A 22103-nucleotide genomic window follows, 5' to 3' on the forward strand; every position below is an offset into this window, starting at 1 on the left:
GTACAGTACTGATTCTGAGTTTTGGGGATCCAGGCCTCTGGAAAGGTTCTGTCAGCCCAGGGTATTCTTCCCCTAGGAAGGACAGGGCTGGGGATGGACTGGCAGAATTTTCTCTCCCCTCACGAGAGTGATGCCCGGGCATGCTCCTGTCAGACCATGTTCTCTAGGACAGACAAGGGTGGTTTGCAAACTTGAACCAGATAACTCATATCAGATCCCAGCCCCACTGCTTGTGGCTTGACCTTAAATAAGTTACTCAACTATAACAAGTCTCAGTCTTGTTATCTATTTAAAAAAAAAAAAAAAACATAAAAGAGCATTAATGCCTCCTAAATGCCATGGGGATCGGGGATCGAGTATAACAATGCCTATGAGGTTTGGTCGCAGGTGACTGTTGTTGGTATTTTTAAAAATTTATTTATCTGGGCTGGAGAGATGGCTTAGCATTTAAGCGCTTGCCTGTGAAGCCTAAGGACCCCGGTTCGAGGCTCAGTTCCCCAGATCCCACGTTAGCCAGATGCACAAGGGGGCGCACGCGTCTGGAGTTCGTTTGCAGAGGCTGGAAGCCCTGGCGCGCCCATTCTCTCTCTCTTCCTCTATCTGTCTTTCTCTCTGTGTCTGTCGCTCTCAAATAAGTAAATAAAAAATTTAAAAAAAAAAAAAGTTAAATTTTAAAAAAAAATTTATTTATTTATTTGTTGTTGGTACTTTTTAAAAATTTATTTATTTATTTGCAAGCAGAGAGAGAGGTAGAAGAGAGACAGACAGGCAGAGAGAGAATGGGCACCCCAGGGCCTGTAGCCACTGCAAACGAAGTCCAGAGCATGTGCCCCTTGTGTAAATGGCTTACGTGGGTCCTGGGGAATCGAACCTGGGTCCTTTGGCTTTGCAGGCAAACACCTTAACTGCTAAGCCATCTCTCCAGCCCACCCACCACCACCACCACCCTTTTTTTTTTTTTTTTTTTGGTATTTTGCCACTTAAAAGCATTTGAGGAGCATTTTAACATCCAAGCAGATGTCACGGAACAGATCTTCCTTGATATTCACGAAGTTTGGCTGCAAGTTCTGTTACTATTGAGATGCAATGCTTTAGTTGTTAAGTGCTACCGGCAAAATAGATATTTGGATTCCGATAACTAATCTCGCGCTTCCCTTGTGGCTACAAAATTCTATTTTCTGTGGAATCACAAAATCTTTACCAGGACCCTATAATCCATCTCACCACATCTTTCTCAGGAATAACTGAGCCTGTGGCCTCATCACAGCCTCTTTCATATCCCAACGGGCTGAGATTTCCACATTTGTTCTAAAACAGGTTGCTTGGTCCAGGCAGCGTGGGCATGTGAGGACATGAGGAGAAATGTCTTATCTTTAGAAGTTAAACCTTGAGCGAGTTGGTGAGAGGGGGCAGGAGGCAGCCGCCGCGCCCTGGTAAGGCTGGGCAGCAGCACCAGTGGGCAGAATACCATACTTAGCTTGGAACTGGGACTTGGCACGCTGGATGGAAAAAGCAGGGATAAATTCAAGGAGGTTTCAGCTGGCCTGGCTTTCATCCCTCCAACCCACCCCACCACCCCCACATACCCATCCCCCCCCCACACACAGACAGGAGCAAGTCTTATAGGCACAGGACCGTCTTTGGGAGGTCTGAAGCTTGCCCTGAGGTGGGAACTCAAGTGGGGCTGCATGTCCCTTCTGAACTAAGCATTCTAAGGCGTGGCCCCACAGGGCAAAGCTGACAATCAGCAGAGAGATTTTTTTTTTTTCTACTCTTGCTTGGTGAAGAAACCGAGATTAAGGGAAAGGTAACAGAGGGGGGAAAAAAAAGGGAAAATGTGGTCCAGGGTCCCTGGATTCTGTTCAGCTGTTTGACAGATGGGAGGAACAAGAATGAATACATCTGCAGCCTGTCTGACTTTTGGTTCCTGGACACGCCCCCTCCTCCATAGTACAGGAGCAAGGGTCATTCTAGCCCGTGGCCTGGGCTTGTCCCTTTGCAAGTATTTGAGACAGTTTAAATAGTGGTGGATGCCTGAGCCCTGAAGAGGATGTGGAGTCTCTGGTGACTGAGCTCACATTTTCTTTTGTTGTGAGCAAAATTCACCAGAAAGCATCCACGGGCCGCTATGAGACAAATTGGAATAGAGACGCGAACTGAACATTTGAATCGCATGATTCTCTCTGGCAAACGTGAGGACAGATAAGGGAGGGCTTCTGAATCCGAGGCGCCACCTGCTGGCCGTGCAGGGACCTCCTCCACTGGTTTTTTAAAGTGTCAGTTCTGGCTCCCCCTGGTGGCCACTAACACACTGACTTCCAGCTCAGCGCTTTGAGCCAGGCCCTATGGTGAAGGCCTTAAAAGAGCTTTGGTGACTTGGGCCCCATAGTTCATCCCTCTGTGTCTCCTGAAAGGTCAGTGACAAGACCCACCTGGCCTACCACAGGATGCCAAACAATAATCAATCTGTAATGAGCATTTCCCAGGTGTCAGACATGTTACTTTCCAAAGATTTGCACATCCCTCACAACTCTGTGGTAGATACAAGTAAGAAAACCAGGGGCTGAGAGATGGCTTAGCGGTTAAGCGCTTGCCTGTGAAGCCTACGGACCCTGGTTCGAGGCTCGATTCCCCAGGACCCACGTTAGCCAGATACACAAGGGGGCGCATGCATCTGGAGTTCGTTTGCAGTGGCTGGAAGCCCTGGCATGCCTGCTCTCTCTCTTTCTCTCTGCCTCTTTCTCTCTCTGTCGCTCTCAAATAAATAAATAAAAATAAATTAAAAATAAATAAATAAAAAACCAGGACTCAGAAAGGTTAAGTATTTTGCCCACAGCCACAGATTATAAAGGGCTGCAGAGAGATGGAGAGATGGCTTAGCGGTTAAGGCACTTTCCTGCAAAGCCAAAGGACCCGGGTTTGATTCCCCAGGACCCACATAAGCCAGAGGCACAAGGCGGCACGTGCGTCTGGAATTTGTTTGCAGTGGCTGGAAGCCCTGGTGTGCCCATTCTCTCTCTCTCTCTCTCAAATAAATATAAAAAAAATTTTTTTTGGTTCTGTTTTTCAAGGTAGGGTCTCACTCTGGCCCAGCCTGACCTGGAATTCACTATGGAGTTTCAGGGTGGCCTTGAACTCATGGTGACCCACCTACCTCTGCCTCCCGAGTGCTGGGATTAAAGGTGTGAGCCACCACGCCCAGTTTAAGAAAAAAAAATTTTAAAGGCTGCAGATAAGATTCATCTTCTCTTCATGATGACCCCCTATAAGAGAAGCCCCCCTGCCCCTATAAGTGAGTCCCAGAATGGTGCCTACCCAGCCAGCTTTGACCAGCTGATGTACCTATAGGCTGCTGTAGAAAGGTAAATTTGCTGAAATCTGGATGCCGTACAAGTTATCAAATCTGTGCTTTTTTTTAAATAATTTTTTTGTTTGTTTTTACTTATTTATTTGAAAGTGACAGAGAAAGAGGCAGATAGAGAATGGGCATGCTAGGGCCTCCAGCCACTGCAAACGAACTCCAGATGCATGCGCCCCCATGTACATCTGGCTAACATGGGTCCTGGGGAATCGAGCCTTGAACCTGGGTCCTTAGGCTTCACAGGCAAGCGCTTAACCACTAAGCCATCTCTCCAGCCCCAAATCTGTGCTTTGACCTTACTGAGCTGTTCACGAGGTAGGTTGGTGGGCAGGGACAGGGAAACAAGAACTGGGCACCTTGGGCGGCAAGGTTATGCATTTGCCCTGAAGTGCGGTACACTAGCCCCCTGAGAAGCTGTTAGCGGAGGACATCAAGCTGTGGATTCCAGAAGTGGAGTGGATTGTACAGGGTCCAAGGAATACCAGGCAGGAATGGACTACATGGCCAGTCTGGAAGAGGAAGGAGTCCTAGCAAGAGAACTTAGTCATGGCTAGAGAGGGAATAAACCAAGCTGCTGAGGTCAACACATTTGCCGTAACTAATTTTAAAAATTTTTTTAAATTTATTTATTTGAGAGCGACAGACAAAGAGAGAAAGAGGCAGAGAGAGAGAGAGAATGGGCACGCCAGGGCCTCCAGCCACTGCAAACAAACTCCAGATGCATGCGCCCCTTTGTGCACCTGGCTCATGTGGGTCCTGGGGAGTTAAGCTTCGAACCGGGGTCCTTAGGCTTCAAAGGCAAGCGCTTAACCGCTAAGCCATCTCTCCAGCCCTGCCGTAACTATTTTATACAGCCAATTGATTCCCAAAAAATTTGCTGAGAAGCCGGGCATTGTGGCATGTGCCTTTAATCCCAGCACTCAAGAAGCAGAGGTAGGAGAATTGCTGTGAGTTCGAGGCCACCCTGAGACTACATTGAGAATACTAGGTCAGTCTGGGCTAGAGCAAGACCCTATCTCCAAAAAAATTTGTTTTTTTCTGAGGCTCCTTATTATCAAAGATACTTTTCTATCCCTGGCTATACAAAATAAGAATTTATAGCAACTGTGAGCATTAATCCCCTGTGAGTAAAAGACACATCTAGGGTCTGTGAGAGAAAGAGAATGCCAGGAGTTGGCCCCCTTTTTGTTTTCTGAGGCAAGCCCAACAGACTGGCCTTTTTCTTTTTCTTTCTTTCTTTCTTTTTTTTTTTTTTTAATGCGAGAGAACACAAGTGGAAGAGAGAGTGAATTGGCGTGCCAGGGCCTCTAGCTACTGCAATCAAACTCCAGATGCATGTGCCACCTAGTATACCTTGTGCACTTGAGTCACCTTGCGTCTGGCTTATGTAGGACCTGGACAGTCAAACATGGGTCTTTAGGCTTCGCAGGCAAGCACCTTAACTGCTAAGCCCAGGAGTCACCCTTTCAAATAGGCAAATGGGCTGGAGAGATGGCTTAGTGGTTAAGGCGCTTGCCTGTGAAGCCTAAGGACCCAGGTATGATTCTCTAGGTCCTATGTAAGCCAGAGGCACAAGGTGGCACGTGCATCTGGAGTTCATTTGCAATGGCTAGAGGCCCTGGCATGCCTATTCTCTCTTTCTATTTCCCCCTCACTCTGTCTCAATTTTTTAAAAAAAGGGGGAGGCTGGGGAAATAACTTAGTGGTTAAGGCACTTGCCTGCAAGGCTAAAGGACCAAGGTTTAGTACCCCAGGAGCCACATAAGCCATCTGCACAAGGTAGTGCATGCATCTGGAGTTCATTCGCAGCAGCCAGAGGCTCCGATGCACCTGTTCTCTCTCTCTCTCTAACTCTGTGCTTCTCTTTCTCTCAGATAAATAAATAAACATAAACAAGGCAAACATATCCAGATCTCCCCATTCATGCCCGCCTCTGAGACTGCCTAGTCTGAAATCAGACTTTCCCTGATTTCAGATTTTTTTTGTTTGTTTGCTTGTTTTTCTCCCTGGGCTCCTCCAGTAGCCTAGCAGGTACAGAGCAAGATCTCCTGGGCAGGAAGCCAGGAGCCCCTGACGTTCTCCCACCGCAAGCTACAGGAAGCACCATGGCCCTCCCCACCAGCCTACCTTGGCGGGAATCATGTGATCTGACAACAGTGTCCTTGTCTCTTTCTGCCCGGTCAGCGTGTCGGGGGGTGAGCTGTTTGAACGCATCATCGACGAAGACTTTGAGCTGACCGAGCGTGAGTGCATCAAGTACATGAGGCAGATCTCAGAAGGGGTGGAGTTCATCCACAAGCAGGGCATTGTGCACCTCGACCTGAAGCCCGAGAACATCATGTGTGTCAACAAGACCGGCACCAGGATCAAGCTCATCGATTTCGGCCTGGCCCGCAGGCTGGGTAAGGCCCATCCGCCTGTCCTGTTGTCCCCCACTGCCCAGCGGCAATGACTGTGTCCCACACACTGGGTGTTGGAGGGAACGTACAGGTTGCGGTCAAAGTCAGAGACCAGGAAGACTGTTCAGCTTCCAAGCTGGCCCCTGACACTCCCTGTTATGTGATTTGAAGCCTCAGTTTTTTAAATTAATTTAATTTAATAATTTTAAGAGAGAGAGAGAGAGAGAGTTGGTGCACCAGGGCTCCAGCCCTGCAATTGAACTCCGGATGCTTGCGACACCTAGTGGCCACGTGTGACCTTGCCTCACCGTTGTGTGTCTGGCTAACGTGGGATCTGGAGAGTCGAGCCTGGGTCCTTCGGCTTCGCAGGCAAGCGCCTTAACCTCTAAGCCGTCTCCCCAGCCCTCAAATTCTTCTTTTATAAGATGGAATGATATTATTACCTGTCCCATTACATTGTTGAGTTGTTAATTCAGGTAGACCGATTCCTGCGGTACTTGCCGACACTAAGCACTAAAGGAGGCATTAGCTATTTATTTGAAGATGATAATGGTGGCGGTGGTCGTGAGGATGATGATGGCCTTAGTGAAAAAGCTCACTGTGGTGAAGGTGGCTTCTCATGCCTGCCTCACATTGCACAGCCCCCAGAGCACTTCCACATTAAAAATAAAAACAAAAGCAGTCTCATCAGTTCTTACCAAGACATAGGCAGGGGAGACTCTTGAGTCCCAATTGGTAGAAGTAGGAGGCCAAGTTTCCTCGCCGCTTTTCTGAGCAGGTCCCCGTTGTGAACCAGGGGAGTTACACTGAGCCCCCCCTCAAGGGACCCTGGAGACCCTCTGCCGGTCGTGCGCTCAGTGGCTGAGAAGCAGTCGAAGCCATGTCCCAGGCACTCAAGTGGCCTTGGCCAGTGACAGTCTGCCTTGCATGGCGCCCCTGTCCACTGTACACAGTGGCTCTTTGCTACGGTCACTGAGCATCCCTGTCCACCCCCAGCCAGTGCCTTATGATAACGAGCCACATGGCTAGGGTGAGGTGGCCTTTATTTCACCAGCCTGCGCAGAGCAGGAAGGAGCAGACTGAGCTAATGCCACCTGGTAAGGTTTCCAGGACACCCAGTTCTGGGCCCAGAGGACCAGAAGGGAATGGGGTGTCACTGGGCCTGGACTCGGTGGTCATTGTGATGCCGCCAGAGCCCTCCACGATACCGGGCCAGGCATGCCTGCTCCGATCTCTACTGCCCCAGGACGGTTGCCTGTACACAGGGCCTTCCCGTGGTCAGGAATCACTCACTGGCCTCCGGGGCTGGCAGTGACCACACGGTGTCCCAGTTCCCTGGAAGAGGCAGAGTGGGGGACTAGCGGATGCTAGCGGGAAGTGGGAAGTACAGCGTAGCAGGAGGATTTAGGTGTGAGCTGGGGTTAGCTGGCAAGGCCTTTCTTTAGAACATCTCTCAGAAGCCTGTAGTGTACCAGAGGAACCAGATGTGTGGCTCCTAAGCCACAGCTTTGCCTGACACAGCCACTGACGAGCATTTCTGTTTCTTTGTGGCCATGTTACCATTAGGCCTCTCCTGACTATTGTCCTAGAAGTGCCAGGGAGGAGAGACAAGCCACACAGGAGAGGGGAGGGCGGGAGCCCAGTCCAGCGTCCGGACGAGCTGGTTCACGTTCTGACCACCCCTGATGAGCTGACCTTGTTTCTCTTCCCTGAGCCTCCTTTTGTCCTAAGTTGCAGCACGGACCATCATCCCCACCCACCGCACAGCATTGTTGAGAAAATTAAATAAGAAAATCCCTTTAGGGCTGGAGGGATGGCTTAGCGGTTAAGCGCTTGCCTGTGAAGCCTAAGAACCCCAGTTCGAGGACCCACGTTAGCCAGATGCACAAGGGGGTGCACACGTCTGGAGTTCGTTTGCAGCGGCTGGAGGCCCTGGCGCACCCATTCTCTCTATTTCTCTCTGCCTCTTTCTCTGTCTGTGGCTGTCAAGTAAATTATTTTTTTTTAAAAAATCTCTCTAAAGGCAAAGTTTTGTTTTTTTTTTTTCAATTTGAAAAGAGACCAGACTATGGGAACATCCTTGCAAAGATGGCAGCAGGGTACATCAGACATAATGAATGCTAGATTCAGCAGTGACAGGGTTAATGAGCATGAGCCGGGCGTGGTGGCGCACGCCTTTAATCCCAGCACTCGAGAGGCAGGGGTAGGAGGATCGCCGTGAGTTCGAGGCCACCCTGAGACTACATAGTGAATTCCAGGTCATCCTGAGCTAGAGTGGGACCCTACCTCAAAAAACCTGGCTTACTGACACTGTCACACAGTCACACACTCAGGGCCTCTTCTCCTTTGCTGGCCCCGCTGCTCACCACATTTGAGGTGAATGTGTTTTGTGGTTCAGCAATTGTCCTGGTGGCTTGATGCCTTCATTTAACAAGGAAGCCAAGCTGAACCTCGTGTGTGTGTGTGTGTGTGTGTGTGTGTGTGTGTGTGTGTGTGTCTTTGGGGCATTACACAGACCAGAGCAGTGGCCCACCATGAGCTAGCTCTCTGTGATGGGCTAGCAACTGACATCCCCCTTCCGTCCCGGTTTCAGAAAATGCGGGGTCCCTAAAGGTCCTCTTTGGCACCCCGGAGTTTGTGGCTCCTGAAGTGATCAACTATGAACCTATCAGCTACGCCACGGACATGTGGAGCATCGGGGTCATCTGCTACATCCTGTGAGTCCCAAGGCACTTGCGGCGGGGGATAGGAAGGGCAGACTCCCACCGGAGGGGCCCTAAGACTGACATGAGTCTGTGAGGGAGGTGTCAAGATGGGGTGTCGGGCATGGTGGCGCACACCTTTAATCTCAGCACTCAGGAGGCAGAGGTAGGAGGATCGCCGTGAGTTCGAGGCCACCCTGAGACTACATAGTGAATTCCAGGTCAGCCTGAGCTAGAGTGAGTCCCTACCTCAAAAAGAGAGAGAACAAAGAATGAAAGAAAAAAAATATGTCTGTCATCAAAACAAAAAGGAGGCTATGGAGATGGCTCAGGTAGAGACGTGTTTACCTCAAAGCATGTGGACCTGAGTCCAACTCCCAGAACCCACTTAAAAAAAAAAAAATCTGGGCATGGTTGTGTGTAACACTGGGGGAGCAGAAACAGGTGGATCCCTGGGGCTGTCTGGCCAGCCATTCTAGCTTACTGTCAGGCCAAAAAGATACTGTGTCTCAAACACGATGGGTGGGAGGCCAGCTGTGAGTTCGAGGCCAGCCCGAGACTACATAGTAAATTCCAGGTCAGCCTGAGCTAGAGTGAGACCCTACCTCAAAAAAATAAAAAAAAAACATGGATGGGAGTAAGGGCTGGAGAGATGGCTCTGTGGTTAAGAATACTTCCTTTACAAGCATAAGAGCCTAAGTGGGGCTGAGACGCCCTGAGTTCCATTTCCCAGCAGCCGCATAAACAGCTGGGCGTGGCCATGCACGTCTGAACTCCAGTCCTGTAGGAAGCAGAAGCCAGGGAATTGCTGGTGCACACAAAAATGACAAGCTTCAGAGTCGGTGAGAGACCCCGCCTCAGGGAAACGCACGGTGAACAATGGTGGTGGAACACCTGATGCTCTCCTTTGGCATCCTGCACGCACACACCGGGCACGTGTCTGCACACACACGTGCATAGATCACACACACACCGGACACATGCCTCTGCACACACACATGCATAGACCACACACACACCAGACACATGCCTCTGTACACACATGTGCATAGACCATACACGCACTGGGCACATGTCTGCACACACATGTGCATAGACCACACACACACCGGACACATGCCTCTGCACACACGTGCATAGACCACACACACACCGGACACATGTCTGCACACACACGTGCATAGACCACACACACACCGGGCACATGTCTGCACACACACGTGCATAGACCACACACACACCGGACACATGTCTGCACACACACGTGCATAGACCACACACACACCAGACACATGCCTCTGCACACACACGTGCATAGACCATACACACACTGGGCACATGTCTGCACACACACGTGCATAGACCACACACACACCGGGCACATGTCTGCACACACACGTGCATAGACCACACACACACCGGACACATGTCTGCACACACACATGCATAGACCACACACACACCGGACACATGTCTGCACACACGTGCATAGACCACACACACACCGGACACATGTCTGCACACACACGTGCATAGACCACACACGCACCGGACACATGCCTCTGCACACACACGTGCATAGACCACACACGCACAGGGCACATGTCTGCACACACACGTGCATAGACCACACACACACCGGACACATGTCTGCACACACACGTGCATAGACCACACACGCATTGGGCACATGTCTGCACACACACGTGCATAGACCACACACACACCGGGCACATGTCTGCACACACACGTGCATAGACCACACACACACCAGACACATGCCTCTGCACACACACGTGCATAGACCACACACACACCGGGCACATGTCTGCACACACACGTGCATAGACCACACACACACCAGACACATGCCTCTGCACACACACGTGCATAGACCATACACACACTGGGCACATGTCTGCACACACACGTGCATAGACCACACACACACCGGACACATGTCTGCACACACACGTGCATAGACCACACACACACCAGACACATGTCTGCACACACACGTGCATAGACCACACACGCACAGGGCACATGTCTGCACACACACGTGCATAGACCACACACACACCGGACACATGTCTGCACACACACGTGCATAGACCACACACGCATTGGGCACATGTCTGCACACACACGTGCATAGACCACACACACACCGGGCACATGTCTGCACACACACGTGCATAGACCACACACACACCGGACACATGCCTCTGCACACACATGTGCATAGACCACACACGCACAGGGCACATGTCTGCACACACACGTGCATAGACCACACACGCATTGGGCACATGTCTGCACACACACGTGCATATACCACACACACACCGGACACATGTCTCTGCACACACACACACATGTGCATGTACCATACACACACCAGGCACATGCCTCTGTACACACATATGCATATACCACACACACACTGGACACATGTCTTTGCACACACACACACTGGACATATGTCTCTGAACACACATGTGCATATACCACACACACCAGGTACACACACACCGGGCACATGTCTCTGCACACACACATGCATATACCACACACACACACCAGGTACACACACACCGGGCACATGTTTCTGCACACACACGTGCATATACCACACACATACCAGGCACACACACACTGGGCACATGTCTCTGCACACACACGTGCATATACCACACACATACCAGGCACAGACACACTGGGCACATGTCTCTGCACACACACATGCATATACCACACACACACATCAGGTACACACACACTGGGCACATGTCTCTGCACACACACGTGCATATACCACACACACACACACACCAGGTACACACACACCGGGCACATGTCTCTGCACACACACGTGCATATACCACACACACACACACACACCAGGTACACACACACTGGGCACATGTTTCTGCACACAGACGTGCATATACCACACACACACACCAGGTACACACACACCGGGCACATGTTTCTGCACACAGACGTGCATATACCACACACACACACCAGGTACACACACACCGGGCACATGTCTCTGCACACACACGTGCATATACCACACACACACACCAGGTACACACACACCGGGCACATGTCTCTGCACACACACGTGCATATACCACACACATGCCAGGCACACACACACTGGGCACATGTCTCCGCACACACACGTGCATATACCACACACATACCAGGCACACACACACTGGGCACATGCCTCCGCACACACACGTGCATATACCACACACATACCAGGCACACACACACTGGGCACATGTCTCCGCACACACACGTGCATATACCACACACATACCAGGTACACACACACTGGGCACATGCCTCCGCACACACACGTGCATATACCACACACAAACCAGGTACACACACACCGGGAACAGGTCTCTGCACACACATGTGCATATACCACACACACACCGGGCACACACACACCGGGCACATGTCTCTGCACACACACGTGCATATACCACACACACACACCGGGCACATGTCTCTGCACACACATGTGCATATACCACACACACACCGGGCACATGTCTCTGCACACACACGTGCATATACCACACACACACACCGGGTACATGCCTCTTCACACACATGTGCATATCCCACACGCACATCTGTTATACACACACCAGGCACATGCCTCTGCACACACATGTGCATATACCACACACACAAAAGGTGACTGGCACCTGAGGAATGGCATCTTAGGTGGTCCTCTGGCCTCCACATCTATCTCAGATGTGTACATGTGTTCCCCTACACACACAAATACACACTCTACATGTGCCCCCAAAAGGGGGAGTTTTAAATATTTTCATAGAAAACATGAAGATCTCAAAGAATACTTTCATTTTTATTTATTCACACATATCCATGTACGGAAGAGTAGGAAGAAGGTGATGCATGCACCACGTTTTGGGTCTGGCTTTATAAGGGTACTAGGGAATTGAACCCTGGGCCAGCAGGCTTTGCAAGCAAGTGTTTTTGGACTGCTGAGCCATCTCCACAAAGGATACTTTCTTAGACTGTTGGAGTCATTAGGTCTCAGAGGGAGAAGTGACTTTAATGTTCAATGGGTTTAAGAATTAGTTACAGGGGCTGGAGAGATGGCTTAGTGGTTAAATGCTTGCCTGTGAAGCCTAAGGACCCCGGTTCGAGGCTCGATTCCCCAGGACCCACATTAGCCAGATGCACAAGGGGGTGCACGCGTCTGAGTTCATTTGCAGTGGCTGGAGGCCCTGGCATGTCCATTCTCTCTGTCCCTCTATCTGCCTCTCTCTCTGTGTGTCCGTCGCTTTCAAACAAATAAATAAAAATAAACAAAAAAAATTTTTTTAAAGAATTAGTTACAGGGCTGGAGAGATGGCTTAGCAGTTAAGGGGCTTGCCTGCTAAGCCTAAGAACCCATGCTCCATCTCTTTCCAGATCCCATGTAAGCCAGACACACAAAGGAGACGCAAGGTCGCACATGCGCACTAGGTGGCGCAAGCATCTGGAGTTCAATTGCAGTGGCTGAGGCCCTGGTGTGCCAGGTCTAGCTCTTGCTCTTGCTGTCTCTCTCTGACTCAAAAAAAAAAAAAAAGCTACAAAAGCTTTAGCAGGAAGGGGAGAAGGTGACTTTGATGTGGTGGCGCTTTTATATATACTCAGAAGATTTTATTATTGCTGTAGCTCTGAGGATGGCCAACCCTCAGTTGGATCTGTGCTGCGGTTTCTGTACCCAAAGTCACTACTTTTGCTGCCTTGTGTCACCCCTAGATGAGAGGAGAACTCTGAACTCTGGGCCAGGCATGCTTCCCTTCTTCGCCCCCATGCCATGACCTTCCAGGAGGGGGCGCTGATGAGTAAAGACACGGAAATAGATGCTTTTTTTTTTTTTTTTTTTTTGGTCCTGTTCCCCCTCAGATGAAACAGAGGGCCATGGGCTCAGCTCCTCCCTTTTGAGGTTTCTAGGGCCAGCTGGAGTTCATTCTGGTCTCTGAGCCCTCGGGGAACACCAGATCCTGAAAAACAAAAATAAACTGCCCTGGGTCAGCTCACTGTGTTCAAAGCCTGCTCCCCTAAGGCTTGGTTTGGCCCCTGGGTTCTCTCCAGCCATCATGGAAGCTTGCCTCACTGTCTGATGCTGTGTTTTGTGGATTGTGTGTCGTCCCCCCCGCCCCACACACTGATTTCCAAAGGGGCCTTGATGTCAGCACAAAACAGGGAGTGGATCATGGTGGGGTTGGATTATGCTGGGTGCTGAGGTGATGGGGACCATGAAGGCCATGTCGCTGTCCCTTTACCGCAACTTCAGTAGATGACCACATGTCCCAGTTTCCCAGAGTCTGACAGCTTCCTAGTATACAAGACTTTGAGCATGAAAATGGGGACTGTCCCCGAGAAAACAAGGACACGTGGTCTCCAGGCTAGTGAGTGACAGCAGTTAACTGAATTCTAAGTAAGTTTTCCATGAACACACCCTTGCATCCCACACCCAGATCAAGAAACCAAACATGGGCTGGAGGGATGGCTTAGTGGTTAAGGCACCTGCCTGAGAATCCTAAGGATCCAGGTTCGATTCTCCAGGTCCCACATAAACCAGATGCACATGATGATGCATGCATTTGGAGTTCATTTGCAATGGCTAGAGGCCCTGGTGTGCTCTCCCTCTCTCCTTCCCTCCCTTCCACTTTCTCTCTCTCTCTCTCTCTCTCTGTAATAAATAAAAAATAAACTATTTTTTTAAAAGAAACCAAACATAAACCAGGCGTGGTGGTGCACGCCTTTAACTCGGGAGGCAGAGGTAGGAGGATTGCCATGAGTTCGAGGCCACCCTGAGACTCCATAGTGAATTCCAGGTCAACCCAGGGCTAAAGTGAGACACTACCTCAAAAAGCTGAAACAAACAAAGACACCAAACACTACAAGGGTCCCTGAAGAGTCCCGGCCGCTCCTGCTTCTTGTCCCCAAAACAGCCATCCTTATCCTCATGCAGTTGGGGGCTTGGTTCTGTCTGTTCTTGGACTTCATGTGAATGAAATGACACAGAAAGAAGTGTTTCTTTCTTTCTTTACTTTTTTTTTTTATGGTGGTTTTTCAAGGTAGGGTCTCACTCCAGCCCAGGCTGACCTGGAATTCACTATGGAGTCTCAGGGTAGCCTCGAACTCACGGCAGTCCTCCTATCTCTGCCTCCCGAGTGCTGGGATTAAAGGCGTGCGCCACCACGCCCGGCTTCTTTTCTTTTCTTTTTTTAACCCGGTTCTTTCACAGTGTTCCATGCAGTTGTAGATTGTCCATTCTCCAGGTTAAGCAGCGCACCACTGTGGGAACATAACCTAATTCAGGTAGCTCTGCAGGCCTTTGGGATAGGTTCCGGTTTGGAGGGTCGCAGCCTTCTGACACAGGAGTTTCAGTGAGCACAGCTGCGCACTTCGTTCAGCTAGGTAATCAGGAACTAGAACTGCTTGGCCCCAGGAGCACTGTTTTTTCAAAATGAAGATACTTTTAGGTGGAGGAACATGGTCGTGTGCATACTATGCTATATAGATTAGTATACTGCTTTTAAAGTTAATATCAAGAAACAAGCCAGGGCGTGGTGGCGCACACCTTTAATCCCAGCACTCGGGAGGCAGAGGTAGGAGGATCGTCAGGAGTTCGAGGCCACCCTGAGACTACAGAGTGAATTCCAGGTCAGCCTGAGCTACAGTGAGACCTAACCTCAGAAAACCAAAAAGAGCCGGGCGTGGTGGCGCATGCCTTTATTCCTAGCACTCAGGAGGCAGAGGTAGGAGGATCGCTGTGAGTTCGAGGCCACCCTGAGAGTCTGGACTAGAGTGAAATCCTACCTCAGGGGAAAAAAAAAAAAAGAAAAAAGAAAAAAGAAAAAAGAAAAAGGGGGCTGGAGAGATGGCTTAGCGGTTAAGCGCTTGCCTGTGAAGCCTAAGGACCCTGGTTGGAGGCTCGATTCCCCAGGACCCACGTTAGCCAGATGCACAAAGTTGTGCATGCATCTGGAATTCATTTGCAGTGGCTAGAAGCCCTGGCGTGCCCATTCTCTCCCTCTCTCTCTCTCTCTCTGTCTGTTGCTCTCAAACAAATAAATAAAAATAAACAAAAAAAAGTTTTTAAAAAAGATGTTTCTAAAAAAAAAAGGTGGGAGGGAGGAAGGGAAGGAAAGAAGGAAGGGAGGGAGGGAGGGAGGGAGGGAGGGAGGGAGGGAGGGAGGAAGGGAGGGAGGGGAGAAGTTTTGAAATTGAGAGGATAGTTTTGGTGTCTGGGCACCAGCCCCACATCAGGACAGACTGGTGTGTGGCAGGGATGTGGGTGACGGTTGGCTCCACCCCAGGGTAGCCCTGCACAGTGCCCTATCACACCCGCTCCTGCAGGCCAGGGTCCCATAGGTCGTTTCCAGGCTGTTCCTGTTCCTCGGTGCTGATCCGAGCCTTGGGATTCCCTTTTGGAACAAGGGCTCCTAGCAGAGCATGCGGTACTGGAAAACGAAAACTGGATTCAACCAGTCAGCTTCTCCTTAGCCCTTTCCAAGTACGGAACCCAGGAAGGAGCCCCAAAGAGGCAAACTCTAACCCACTTTGGTTCTCTTTGGAGCAAGGTCGTCTGGTAGTCCTTGTCAGGGCCACTTCTACCTTCACACAGAGAGTCCTCCTCACCTCCTTTCTGGGGACCAGTGGGCAATATCTCAAGGCCAAGTGCTAATGTATTCCGAATTGAGCTTCCCATTTGGTCCGCAGCTCCTGAGCTAGGGACCCCAGGTCATTCCGGTGCGGTGCGGGGTGGTGACAATTCGCGGGGGTATTTGAATTCTTTGCAAACCCTGGCAGTTTCTGGCCCTGCAGAGGGACAATGGTCAGCTCTGTGCCAGCCTAGGTTCTCTCCCTGATTCTGAAAGGGCAGATTTCGGTTTCTTGGATCTTAAGCGGCCTTCTTTTTTGTTTGTTTGTTGGTTTTTCGGAGTAGGATCTCCCTCTAGCTCAGGCTGACCTGGAATTCCCCATGTCATCTCAGGGGTCATGGCGATCTTCCTATCTCTGCATGCTGGGATGAAAAGCGTGTGCCACCATGCCCTTGCTATCAAGGGCCTTCTGAAGTTTGCAAGACCGAGCTGATTTCTGGCAGGAAGATGGCTCCAGGCCACACTGCTGGGGAAGACAGTAGAAAGCAGTCCCCCAAGCTCTCCTTCCCTTTGCTTTCTCCTCTCCCTGCTTCCTTAGCATTTGGTGCTGTTTCTCTGCCACATCTATGCCCAGCTTCATTCCTGTCCCCTTGCTCCTTCTGTCCCCTGCCTGTTCCTTTAAAGGAAAAGCAGCAACTAACGCTCCACTTTCCCTCCCTGCCTTCCTAAAGAGCGCCTCACTTCAGCTCACTTGTGAAGCATCTTACATGCCTGCAGAGGGCAGGGGCTGCCCCTGGACGCGGGTGCACGGTCAGGCACATGAAGATGGCAGGGGACAGCAGCCAGGGGAGGAGTGCCCCTGCAGGAGCAGAACAACAGGTGCCTCCTGGATCTCCCGAGTCCGGCAGGGCCCTTCAGGGAGACCCAGTAGCTTCTCTCTGCTCCACCCAGGGCAGGGCTGCCCTTCCCACTACTGAGCCCAGGACTCACCCACCCCCCGATTCCCAACCTCCGGACTCCTGGGTTCCCTCACTGAGCCCAGTCACCACCTTCAGGTTTTGATGTCCAGGGATGTGAGCATTAACGGGACTAAACCTTCAACTGTTGCTTTCTCAGCTCTTCCCACAGACCCGCCCAGCCCTCTTCAATTACCCGTGGGAGATTCTGGAGGTTAAAGTGGGATAAAGTCTAAACCTCCCTAAGCACTCAGTAGCTCTGCTGGCAGGCATGTGGTCCCTGGGCTGGCCATTTGTTCAGGCAGATCATCTGTCTTTGGCCTGGAAAAAAAACAGCATGGAAAGAGTGTGGTCCATCTGCTCTCCTGAGAGCAAAGGAGGCCTCTGCCCCAAATATGCATGAAGTTCCAATGCAAGGAGATGAAGAAGTCAGGGCTGGGGTGTAAGTCAGTGACGGGACACTTTTCTGGCATGCTTGAGGCCCTAGGTTGTTTTTATTATTTATGTATTTATTTGAGAGAGAAAGAGGCAGATAGAGTGGCTAGAGGCACACCAGGGCCTCCAGCCACTGCAAACAGACTCCAGACACCTGCGCCACCTTGTGCATCTGGCCTTACGTGGGTCCTGAGGAATCGAACCCCAGTCCTCAGGCTTTATAGGCAACTGCATTAACTGCTGAGCCATCTCTCTAGTCTGAGGTCCTAGTTATAATCCCTGATATTGAGGGGGGAAAAAAATAAGAAATTAGTAAAAAACCTGCAGTTGTGACCTTTGTGCCTCAAGGCAGCCTGAGAATGAACGCGAAGGTTCCATATTTGAGAGAGAAGTCAAGCTGCCTAAACTGACTACAGTGCCGTGAAAACTGCCTAACAGGAGGCAATGCGAGGTAGGGGGAAATTGTTTCATTTAACGTTAGTGTCCTGTTGATTCTTTAAGATAAAAAGACACCATCCCTTATGCAAAATTCTAGTAATAAAGTTCAAAAAAGAAAAATAGTCAGAGCCAGGAGTGGTGGCGCACGCCTTTAATCTCAGCATTCGGGAGGTAGAGATAGGAGGATCGCCGTGAGTTCGAGGCCACCCTGAGACTACATAGTGAATTCCAGGTCAGCCTGGGCTAGAGTGAGACCCTACCTCGAAAAACAAAAAGCAAAAAGGAAAAAGAAAAACAGCAAGGCATGGTGGCGCATAAATTTAATCCCAGCAGTCAGAGGCAGAGGTAGTAGGATTGCTGTGACTTTAAGGTCACCCTGAGACTCCATAGTAAATTCCAGGTCAGCCTGGGCTGGAGTGAGACCCTACCTCAATATATATATATATATATATATCCTAAACTAGGCATGGTGGCACATATTTGTAATCCCAGCACTTGGGAAGCAGAAGCAAGAAGATCATGAATTCAAGGCCAGAGTGCATCACATAATGAGAAATAAATAAAAATCCCACCACCCAGAAACAGTATTACTGAAACCACAATCACTCTCTTGGTCTCCATGCTCTATGCACTAGCATTGCTGGCTTGTTCAGGAGAGCGTTCTTTCACAGGAGAACGCAGGGAAGCTCTGGCAGGAGAGCAGCCAGCCAGGGCACAGGGGTATTTCAGGTGGGTGTGCTGCCAAGGAGGAGCAGGGCCAAGGCCAGAAGCTGGGGCTCTCCCTGCCTGCCTGCGAGATTAAGACCTATCTTTGCAGGATTCCAGCTCCTAATTAGGAAAGGAGGCTTGCAGCGGAGGACCTTCCAGCATTCCACAGCAGGGCTATTTGCTTTTCCTGCCATCTTTTGGAGTGCTACAGGACTTTCCCCCTCCTCACTTCGAATGGAAAATGTAAAAGCCAGAGGCAAGTAGCTGACAAGCAAAGATGCCCTGCGTCTTGATGGGAGCTTGCTGAGACCACACACACTGCAGAGGTGGAAGGTGCCAGCAAGTCCCGAGGAAATCTAACCGAGACCCCATGGTGTCTAAAGGGCAAACTGAGGCTGATGAACGCAAAAGGAGTAATATATAACAGTGAAAACCCCTGCCAGTCCCCCATGGCGACATGACCGAGAATTATTATGTTTGCCTTCATCAAACATAAGTAAATGTCATGCTTTAAGAAAAGCCATCCAGATTAATGCATTGCCTGCAAAGCCCAGTGACCAATGTTTAATTCTCCAGTGCCTCCATGAAGACATAGAGTGTTATGTTCATCTTGAGTTCATTTGCAGCACATAAAGGCCCTGGAATTCATTCTCTCTCTCTCACTCCTTACAAATAAAAAATAAATGTATGACATATTTTACAATTAAAAAAAAAAAAAGAAAAGCCATCCAGGGCTGGAGAGAGATGGCTGAGCGGTTAAGCGCTTGCCTGTGAAGCCTAAGGGTGCTGGTTCGAGGCTCGATTCCCCAGGACCCACGTTAGCCAGATGCACAAGGGGGCGCACACATCTGAAGTTCATTTGTAGTGGCTGGAGGTCCTGGCACTCTCTCTCTCTGCCTCTTTCTCTTTCTGTCACTCTCAAGTAAATAAATAAAAAATAAGCAAAAAAAAAAAATTTTTTTAAAAGGCATCTGGAAAAAGAAAGAAAGAAAGAAAAGCCATCCTGGCTGGAGAGTTGATGCAGCAGTTAAGGCACTTGCCTACAAAACCTAACGACTCAGGTTCCATTCCCCAGTACCTACGTAAAGCCAGGTGCACAAAGGGACGCATGCATCTGGAGTTCATTTGCAGCAGCTGGTGCACCTGTTCTCCCTGTCTGTCTCTCCCCCCCCCACCTCTTTCTCTCTCTTTCCTTGCAAATAAATAAATAAAAATACTTTAAAAAAGAAAAGATGAGATAGAGAGATGGCTTAGCGGTTAAGGCACTTGCCTGCAAAGCCTAGGGACACAGGTTCTATTCCCCAGGTCCCATGTAAGCCAGATGTACAAGGTGGCACATGCATCTGGAGTTCTTTTGCAGTGGCTAGAGGCCCTGGAGTGCCCATTCTCTCTCTCTCTCCCTCTCTCCCTCCCTCTCTGTCTGTCTCAAATGAAAATAAATTTAAAAAAGAAAAAGTGGGGCGTGGTGGTGCACGCCTTTAATCCCAGCACTCGGGAGGCAGAGGTAGGAGGATCACCGTGAGTTCGAGGCCACCCTGAGACTACATAGTGTAGTGATGCACCAAGCTCAGTGTTCAGGTTCAAGTGTATTTCACAGGCTGAAGCCTTTCAAATGCCTAGTCCAATGCAGAAGCTGTTAGTACATTGCGGTTTATAGTGATGGATGAACAAGATTGGGGAGAAGGGGTTTTTATGAAGCCTTGACTTAAGAGGGTCCCATATACATCTCACCAGGGTTGGGCCAACTACATAATTTGCAAGGCCCCTGGCTGAAGCATTGGTGACAATTTCAAGATGATGGCAACAGAGCATTAACCGAGCCCACTTGGGACTCCAAGCAGGTGCCCAGGTAGTACACACATGCAGTTAGCCCTCGGTCAGCACCCATGGTGGGGGGAACGGGGCGCTGGTTCGAAGAAGAGCCAGGGAGCCATCCATCTGTTCTGTTTGGCCTGGAGATGCTCTACCTTCCCAAATGTGTTCGGCTTAAGCTATTGCTAAAGGAGTTGAGGAGGCAACAGAGGTGATCCAGGACTGTACAGTCTTTGTGAGCCCTAACTGTGGACCAGCCTTGAACTGACACATGCATTGAGCTTGCTTTTTTATTTTTTTCCCCCAGGGCAGGGTCTTACTCTAGCTCAGGCTGACCTGGAATTCACTATGGAGTCTCAGGATGGCCTCCAACTCACAGCGATCCTCCTACCTCTGCCTCCAGAGTGCTGGGATTAAAGGCGTGCATCACCACGCCCGGCTTCTTTTTTTTCTTTTTCTTTTTAAATTATTTATTTATTTATTTATATTGACAACCTCCATGATCGTAAACAATATCCCATGATAATGCCCTCCCTCCCCCAACTTTCCCCTTTGAAACTTCATTCTCCGTCATATCCCCTCTGCCTCTCAATCAGTCTCTCTTTTATTTTGATGTTATGATGTTTTCTTCCTATTATGATGGTCTTGTGTAGGTAGTGTCAGGCACTGTGAGGTCATGGATATCCAGGCCATTTTGTGTCTGGAGGAGCACGTTGTAAGGAGTCCTACCCTTCCTTTGGCTCTTACATTCTTTCTGTCACCTCTTCTGCAATGGACCCTGAGCCTTGGAAGGCGTGATAGAGATAATGCAGTGCTGAGCACTCCTATCACTTCTTTCCAGCACCATGATGCCTTCTGCCGGCTCCTTTTTTGTTATTGGTTTTGTTTTGCTTTGTTTTGTTTTTTTTTCATAAGCCTTCTCAATCTACATAGAAATGCAAGCATGCAACAGCAACAGCAAACAGCAGGCGCTGGCAACCAGGCCCTTGGGTTCACATCTCCCTGCGTAAGTCTCCCTGGATACACTGCCTACTCCATTCTGTGCCTCAGTAGCACCTCTGGGAAATGAAGACACAAAGGTAGCTGTGTTTCGGGGCAGTGTCAAGAGAAAAGAGTTCATCTGTGGCAGCTCCTGACCCAGCACATGGTGAAGTGTGCTAAATAGCTTCTGTTAGTGAAGAGCGGACCATCCCAGAGCAGAAAAGTGTGGCACAGAAAATGAAGAAAATGCCCAAGGTGACTCAGCAAATGAAGAGTGGAACTCGCCAATGCCGTACAATGCTTGAGCTTTCTACCGTGGCATAAATGCCTCAGGTGCCCTAGACCTCCTTGTGGATTGAAGCTCATGTGTTCATTTGGCTCACATTTGCCGAGCTATCCCTGTGTGCTGGGCCTTCTCAAAGCTGAAGGTGTAGAGAATAAGGTGGAAGGGACATCAAAAGGGTACACTAGCCGGGCATGGAGGCGCACGCCTTTAATCCCAGCACTCGGGAGGCAGAGGTAGAAGGATGGCCATGACTCAAGGCCATCCTGAGACTCCATAGTGAATTCTAGGCCAGCCTGAGTGAGAGTGAGACCCTACCTCAGGGCTGGAGAAATGGCTTAGCAGTTAAGCACTTGCCTGTGAAGCC

General features: G+C 49.9%; 1 protein-coding gene across 2 annotated transcripts in view; it reads left to right on the top strand.

Annotated features, from left to right (window-relative positions):
• Positions 1–22103, top strand: part of Mylk (myosin light chain kinase) — a 350277-nt gene that overhangs the window by 308016 nt on the left and 20158 nt on the right. For both annotated transcript variants that reach the window (XM_045146900.1, XM_045146901.1), the window contains 2 exons: positions 5546–5763; positions 8354–8477. In XM_045146900.1, coding sequence (XP_045002835.1) covers positions 5546–5763; positions 8354–8477 — 342 coding nt within the window. The remainder of the gene's footprint in view (positions 1–5545; positions 5764–8353; positions 8478–22103) is intronic.

The sequence above is a fragment of the Jaculus jaculus genome, chromosome 4, assembly GCF_020740685.1.
Source record: "Jaculus jaculus isolate mJacJac1 chromosome 4, mJacJac1.mat.Y.cur, whole genome shotgun sequence".
NCBI lineage: Eukaryota > Metazoa > Chordata > Mammalia > Rodentia > Dipodidae > Jaculus > Jaculus jaculus.